General features: G+C 43.8%; 1 protein-coding gene across 1 annotated transcript in view; it reads right to left on the bottom strand.

The window, feature by feature from the left end:
• Positions 1-1,056: 1,056 nt before the first annotated feature.
• Positions 1,057-7,884, bottom strand: part of LAPTM4B (lysosomal protein transmembrane 4 beta) — a 71,047-nt gene continuing 64,219 nt past the window's right edge. Inside the window, exon 7 of the mRNA XM_058564680.1 lies at positions 1,057-1,535. Within this exon, the coding sequence (XP_058420663.1) occupies positions 1,458-1,535 (78 nt within the window). The 3' untranslated portion in view covers positions 1,057-1,457. The remainder of the gene's footprint in view (positions 1,536-7,884) is intronic.

Genomic DNA, 7,884 nt, shown 5'->3' with positions numbered 1-7,884 from the left:
CTCTCACCTTTCTTACTTTAACCTCCCTTGGAATGTAGAAAAATCTGAACTGCTTATTAAAAGTTCATAAAGCGATTATATGCAAAACAGCTGATCACACAGAGCTTGGCAGAGGCAGGGGTTAGGAATGTGGGAAGCTCAGGTCTGCTTGTCTCCGTTTCTTTTGGCTTAAGATGCTCTGATTTTATCAGCAGTGAAATATTAAAAAACACGTATGTGTGAAATAAGCCACAAGGCCTCCTCCTTAGGCCAAACCATGTGTGTCTGCTTGGGCACCTGTGGGCGAGAAGGGTCCCTTAGCACAATTACCAGAGTCAAAAGGTTATTTTCTTGGATGTGGGCAAATCTCACTTTAATTGCAAAAACCTTCATTTATAGCACATTCAATAATGGACAGGAGAGCTGTGGCTTTTGAACATATGAACATATAAGTCCTTGATATTCACATAGTCAAGATAAGGGCATTCCACAAGGAAAGCACCCCTCTCATTTTTCTGAAGACTCTTTTACATTTTAAAAGATGACTAGGCATACTTGGAAGTTCAAAATAGCAGGATGTGCCTTGCAGGGAGAGTAGAAAACCTTTTTTCATATTATTAGGCAAATACATATCAGCAATTCCACTTGACAAAGCGATATGGATGAATGTCCTCCTCAAATCAGGTGAGGCCAGAACACTTAGTGAAAGAGGGCCCTGGGTGGGTGGGAAACCAGGAGGAAGGGAGCACCCCATACCCTGCAGTGCCAATCAATCAGTCCACCCTCCAACAGAGACCAGACACGCCACGACCCAGACACAGGCGTTCAGAACAGCCATCGACAGTGACTGCTCTCACTGCCTGGGATTGTCCAAGGGTCTCAATTTAGCCTAGGGACAAAATCCTCGACCAGCAAATTCAAACCGTCATTCAATGTAAGTCATAAAGGATCTTAAGGAAAATCTTGTTTTATTTATACATAGGGACTCCTATTTACCTAATTAGAGCAATGATTACACAATTAACATTCCTGTTCTCGTAAGGGTTTCTTCTATACATTGGAACGGCTTAAGAAAAGCACTGTCTAATTTTTATTTTATTTTACACTTTCAAAGAGACAGAGGGAACAGAGAAAAAGTGTGACAAATTCCCCAACTCTGGGGCCCAGCAGGTATAAAACCAGATTCCTCTGGTGCAAAATTCATCCATATTTTGGGCGTTTCAATGCCTAGGGAAGACGAGGGAAGCCCACTACACCCACCCCTACAGAAAGAATTCTATGGTTAATCTATCACAGTGCTCTAGCTAAAGCATATGTTTAAAACTACAGAGGGTTTCAACTTAACATCTAAATTTTAAAACTGTAGCATTTCAGCAACAAATAAGCTCAGAGAGCTCATCTCAGAAGTGAAATTAAAGAACTATTGCTCCAATGTCTGAGAAGTCAAGTTGTGACTCTCCGCTTCACCCCCTTCAGGCTTAGGCAGACACGTAAGGTGGCGGCGGCTCCTTGGCAACGCCATTCACTGTGCCATCATCGTACGGGGGTAAGAGCACCTGAGGAGAAAAAGAGAAGACAAAGGTTAGTGTTTAAAGGTACCCATACATTCCCGAGTTTTAACTTCAATTGAACTTTTATGCAATTAACCCTTTTCCATAACCTGCACCCAATTTCAACTTTCCAGCAAGTGGACAGACTCTGGTGAGAGACTTTTTGAATCCTTAGAGAAGCAAATGGGAAGAGACTTTTGGCCCTTTCTGGTTTTTCCGAACCCTGTCCACATGTGCCTAGATGTCATGGCGCCCGGAAGGCCAGAGGGCTGTGTCTGTAGGACTAGGGAGGAGGCGGCGGTGGCTCTGAAGACGTGAAAAGGCTCCTGGGTGACGTGTACGTGTGCACACACAAATAGGGCAGGCACCTGAGGAACCGCTCACGGTGAGATCCAGGCGGCAGAGTGGAAAACACAAGGGCTTTGTGGCAACCTGGACTCTCCTGGCTCGGCCACATTCTATCAGCGTAGCCTTGGGTAAGTTACTTAACCTCAATTTCCACATCTGTAGAACAGGGATTCCTGTGAATTAGAGATCTATAAAATACTCAACCCACTGCTTGATGCACACCTGAAAAGGCAGATGTTACCTATAAATGGCTGGAGAGGAACAGACAAGCACACGCAGTAAGTTGACTGATAACCTCTCTGTTCACATTTCAAGTACAAAAACAATTGCTTGGAATTGTTTATGAACCATCAGCATAAGACAATGTTGGCTGATTTTGGCTTTCTTGGAGTAGAAAACAACACAGGGACTATCGACTCAATATGATTAGCCTTTATTCAGTCAACCAACATTTATGATGCACCTACTATGTGACAGGCATTGTGGGGACAATTAAAAGAGAGTTCTTGCCCTTAGGAATTCAGAGATGAGATGAACTAAAATCTTACCCACCTCAGGCGCTTTGTGGAAAGAGAAAGAATATTCACACACAAAACAGAACAAAACAAAACCACACTTGGTTACTTTTTCCATTATGGACATCACTTAAGTGGTAAATGTTTATCAATTTCATGAATTTTCATTATCTAATCCTTTAGCTCCTAGAGCGATGACACTTAAAATTTTATTTTTAAGGTTTTGTCATACCCTACTCCCACAACCACGAACACACACACACCCCCCTCTCTAATTCAACACACTTTACTATTTATTTTTCTCTTCTTCCAGTCTTGGGGGCTCCTGTTGGGCTAAAGCTGTCTTACTTAACCCCAGTGTTGGGCCCACTGTCTATTCTGTAGCAGGAACTCAGAGGAGGGTGGTGGAATAAATGACTGAGGTATCATTTAGGCTGGCCCTTGAGGAATCTGTATGGTTCCTCGGGTGGGGAAGTGGAGTCTGGCATTCTAGGCACAGGGCACCTGTAGTGGTTTGGGTCCAATCAGAAGACACAAACCACCCAGGAATTTGAACAGAGAAAGTTTAATAAAGAATTATTACGGGGCCAGCCCGGTGGCACAGAGGTGAAGTGCATGCACTCTGCTTTGGTGGCCCCGGGTTTGCCGGTTCGGATCCCGGGTGTGCACCAACGCACCACTTGTCAAGCCATGCTGTGGCGGCGTCCCACATAAAGTAGAGGAAGATAGGCACGATGCTAGACCAGGCCCAATCTTCCTCAGCAAAAAAAAAAAGGAGGATTGGCATGGGATGTTAGCTCAGGGCTGATCTTCACAGAAAAAAAAAGAATTATTAACAGGGGATTGGAGGGGAATTAGCTAGGAGGGGAGAAAAGAGAACTCTAATGGACATTAGTGCTGAGTGAGGGTACTCAAGGAAGGAACCAACACGAAAGGGGTTGCCTCCCCAAGGCTGGGAATCAGACATTGTTGGAGAGGGTATGGTTGAAACCCACTGGATGCTAGAGAAGTTTTCGGGGTTGCACAAAGCCAGAGCTGGTCCACGGTCAGGCTGGTGTGTAAAGAACCACCTGCTGCTAGAAGTGGTTCACGGGGAGGTGCCACTTGCTCTGGAAACTGCCAGAGAGCAGGGTGTGTGCCGGGAGGGCTGTCCTGAGGAGGAGGTGCTACTGCTGCTGTCCCACCCTCCCCCCCAGGGGACACTGGCTATAGGACCCAGACACCTGCATGTGCACACAGGAACCAGGGACAGAAAACCTCTTCTTCCTCCAGCGCCCTCTGTGGACAAGGCTTAACGGCGGGGCAGGTGCTAAAGGAGAAATATTCACAAGGCCCAGCTCCAATCAGGCTAAAAGGGGGCCTTTGGAGCCGCAAAGCCGTGAGTGGATAACTGGTACAGCACCAGAAAAGCGATGACAACAGGCCCGAGAACTGTTCCTGTCCGCCTGGCGGCCTCTGTTCCCAAAAGCGGTGGTGACATCGGGCCTGTGTCCTAAGTACTTCATACTTCAGGCGTTACCCAAGGGACAGTCGGGCAACGTTCAAGTGCTGCCGGTGCTGAAAGGGACAGGTGGACCCCTGATACGCTCTGTGCAGGACGCCAAGCCAAGGCAAGGACACATTCCCAATGTCCTCCCCACAAAAGGAAACCCTCTGCTCTTGCGTCCAACAAACCAGCACCTACTGAGCACTTAGTATGTAGAGGGCACTCGCCATTGGCAACACCTCACGTCTGTTAAAGGAGGTCACAGTCCAGAGGAGGCAGGGACAAGTGAAGCAGGTAAAACTGAGCACGATCAGTGTGCGGGTGTAGACAAGGTGTTAGAGAAGAACAGATGGGGAGAACTAATTTAGGCTGGGGGCGTCAAGGAAGGTCTCTCAGGAAGATAAGCAGTATCAGCAGACAGCGAAGAGGACGACACTGCAGGTAGACAGGGAAGAGCCTAGGCAAATGGAGGGAAGCTTGAAAGCAGAGCTCTCCCTGGGAACCGCGGGATTTGCAATGATGACTGCGTACTTCTGGGAGAATGCTGCAGAGAGGAGGCTGGCACTGACTAGGTGCCTCCAGAAACACAAAGGTGGGTTTGGAAGCAATTAACTGTTTTTCCAAGTTATTTCTTTTCCTTTTGTGTGTTAAGGAGATGTAACCACCAGCCATCCTGAAACTGACCAAGCCAGGTACTCAAGGGAGATGTAACCACTAGCCATCCTGAAACTGACCAAGCCTCACCACAAGAGCTATGCCCATGACCTTTGCCTTATCTTTAATGCAAAGATCTCTCCAGGAGGAGCTTAGGCCTTATTATGTGGAAGTATGTTCTCCAACTGAGCCTGTGCAAGCGAATACCCGCCTCTCCCTTTTGAATATTCATTCCCCAACCAAATAAAAGTTCCTGCTTTCCTTTGTTCGGGGATGCCGTGACTTTGGAAATGGATTCCTCATGGCCTCCTATTTGCTGCAAATACACTTTACTTTGAGAGACAACTTCCACTGGTGTAGGGTCTTATTTAACTCACCAGGCGGCGAGCCCACTTGGTTCAGTATCAAAGCTGGCAAGACAGGCAATCTCAGAGCCGGGAGAGAGCCTTGTGTACCACCTGAAGGAGCTTCATCCAGTATCTAGCTGCAGCATCTCCACTAGGAATCCTACAAGTCTCAGCTTGAGCTGAGGAAGAAAATGTACTCTCTACAGCAGAGTCACAGCTCTCCTCCGCGCCTGCATGTCTGACTAAAGACTGAGCTCCCAGCACGCACGTGTGAGCGCATTAGATACAATAACTTATAACCAATGGAAGCAGCTGTGATCAGCACTAGAAATATTGAATTTTACATGACTGAGCTTCAGCATTATGCTCCACAACCTCAATAAACAATTAGCTGATTCACATCTCCTTATCCTTAGAAAAATTATCCTAAAAGGCAGTGGAGTTACTTAAAAGGGAGTGAAATCAGCCATCATATCCAACTTACTTTTTTTCCTGAGCAAAATGCAATACTCCAATTCTACAAAATGTTCACAGAAGATTAAACACTAAATTTTCTTTAAAAAGAAAAAAAAAGTGCTGCAGATTTGCCTTTTTGTTTGTCAAAAACTTATTTTCACTTTCACATTAAGTTTGGTAGTTTGTCATTATTTCTTGCTATTTATTTTCAAATTTGTTTTAAAGTTTTATCTCACATCAGTATTTTAACATCCTCATGGCTTTTTCTCTCAAATATTCTATTGACTTGGACCCTTTACTCAAAGTCAAGATGCCTGGTGAAGAGTTTCTCCTTCACTAAGGTTTCTGACACTCACTCGTCTTCAGGGCCCTGTTACCACACACGAAATACTGACTAGAACATTCTTCACACGGCACTTCATGCTCCTGCACTACTTTCAGTGAGAAGTTCTCCAAATGAAATTGGTTTTAAATTCTGAAGGGACAGCATCATCTTTTTTATCTAAATGATGTTAATATTATCGATGATTTCAAGGGAGGGCTGGTGAAGTAAGGATGGCCGTCCTGTTTCTATTACATACAGTCTGTAAATACTGACTAAAAACACTTGCTATTGTCCTTTGTACCAAGATCAACGAAGTACTTAAAAATCTGAGAAAATAACGGTAGGGTCGATTAAGATAGAATATGCCAATTAAGATGCCATACAACAAAATTATTGAAAACTCAATTATTTTGACATTTTTAGAAGCTGGTATTTAGTTAAACCCAGTCTTTCACTTTAAAAAAATGTAATCATTCACAATGAATGACCAAAAAAATAATCTCTGATGACGAAGAATACAGGCCATGTCCTAATTCAATCTAAAGTCACTGCCTGGTAAACAGCAGCTACTCAATGAGCAGACGGACATAAATGTGTTACAAATCTCAACCATGGACCACTGTACTTCAAGCAAGATTCAATACAACTGGATTCTAATCCTAGTACAGTCCCTGGAAGTTTGTCTTCATAGGATCTCAACCAAAGAGCAACTGTATGTGATGGTGTAACTCTCTTCCACACAGATGGAAAAATCTCCCTTGACAATGACCCCAGAGGCATCTGTTCATTAGGGAGATTAGCGTTGATCTATAAATAGCGTCTCTTCAATTGGGAGTCAACGTGCTAGGTGACAGCGTGCTGGTGGGAAAGCAGCTCATCATTCATTTCAATTCACCTCAACAAATATTCAGTGTTACCAGGGGAGAAACTTCATTCTTCTTAGCTACATCAACATACAGAACAGTTGGAGGGAGATATAAATTAACATCAAAGGTTGCAAAATGTAACATCCTGGAAGAGAAATGATTCCAACTGACCATAAATCTATAAGTCATTAAAATTTGGGAAACTAATTCATTCCATTAAATATTAAGAAATGATAAAACGCTCAAGAGGAAAGAACTATTTATTGGTAAAAAATAGGAAATGTTTGGGTACTATGCTTAGAGTTGGACTTTTACTGTAATATTAATTGAGTTAAGCCATGAAAGGCTTATTCGGAATTCTAAATTGCCAGGATTACATTCCCAAAAGTATTATATATAAAAGTTACATAAATATCTTCAGACAGTCACAAAATTACAAGCCAAATTTTGAGTTTGTGCATTTATTTTCCTGGGGAGAGTGTTCAGAGCTTTCGTCAGATTCTCAAAGGACCATCTCTGGAGATTTGGGGGTCCAGGACTGGGGGCGGGGGTCAGTACAAGGCACAAGGTAAATTGCACCAGAAGTCTGTTTGCTGGCTCCCACATCCTAGGGTGAGGTAAGTTAAGATGAAATCAAGGCCCAGGGTGACGGCCGTGGGGCACCTTGTCTGCCCTGGAGCAGGAGGAGAAGCCCAGGAAACAAAGGAAACTGAGAGGTTACTTTATACAGTCAAACATTTGGAAAATAACATTAAAAGGTAACTGACAGATCCGATAGCCACATAGAAAAGATCAAGGCTAGGTAAAAGGTAAAAATGTTGGCAGCTGAAAAAACAAGGCAAATGTTTGCTTGGGAAAAACAGAAATCGTATAAGAAAAGGAATGCACAGGACAGAGCTCTGCACTGAACAACGTTCAGATACTCGCACAAAGTAAACAGTAACTGGTAACGTAGCCCGAAAATGTGATATGACCATACAAGGAAGATGAAGGCAGCGGAGGGCACGGGGAGGAGGAAAAGTTAAATCCTATTCAACAACAAGAAATCAGAAGATATCTCAAATTGATTGAAAAATTGATTGAAAAATTAGTAACGCAGACATTTTAAAATATGGAGGTAAACACTAGAAGAAACAAGCAAGAGCTGACAGTGTTTACTGCTGGGTGGAGAGTGGGCAAGAGAATGGCAGAAGGCAATTAAGAAATAAATCTTTCCAATATGATTTTTAGCTATGCACATGTAATACTGTGTTAAAATAAAAGTAATATCTTAAAAACAAAAGAATAGAGGCCAGCCTGGTGGTGCAGCGGTTAAGTGCGTGCGCACTGCTTCGGCAGCCCGGAGTTCAGAGGTTCGG

The sequence above is a fragment of the Diceros bicornis genome, chromosome 21, assembly GCF_020826845.1.
Source record: "Diceros bicornis minor isolate mBicDic1 chromosome 21, mDicBic1.mat.cur, whole genome shotgun sequence".
Lineage (NCBI taxonomy): Eukaryota > Metazoa > Chordata > Mammalia > Perissodactyla > Rhinocerotidae > Diceros > Diceros bicornis.
This window is presented reverse-complemented; position numbering and strand designations above follow the sequence as displayed.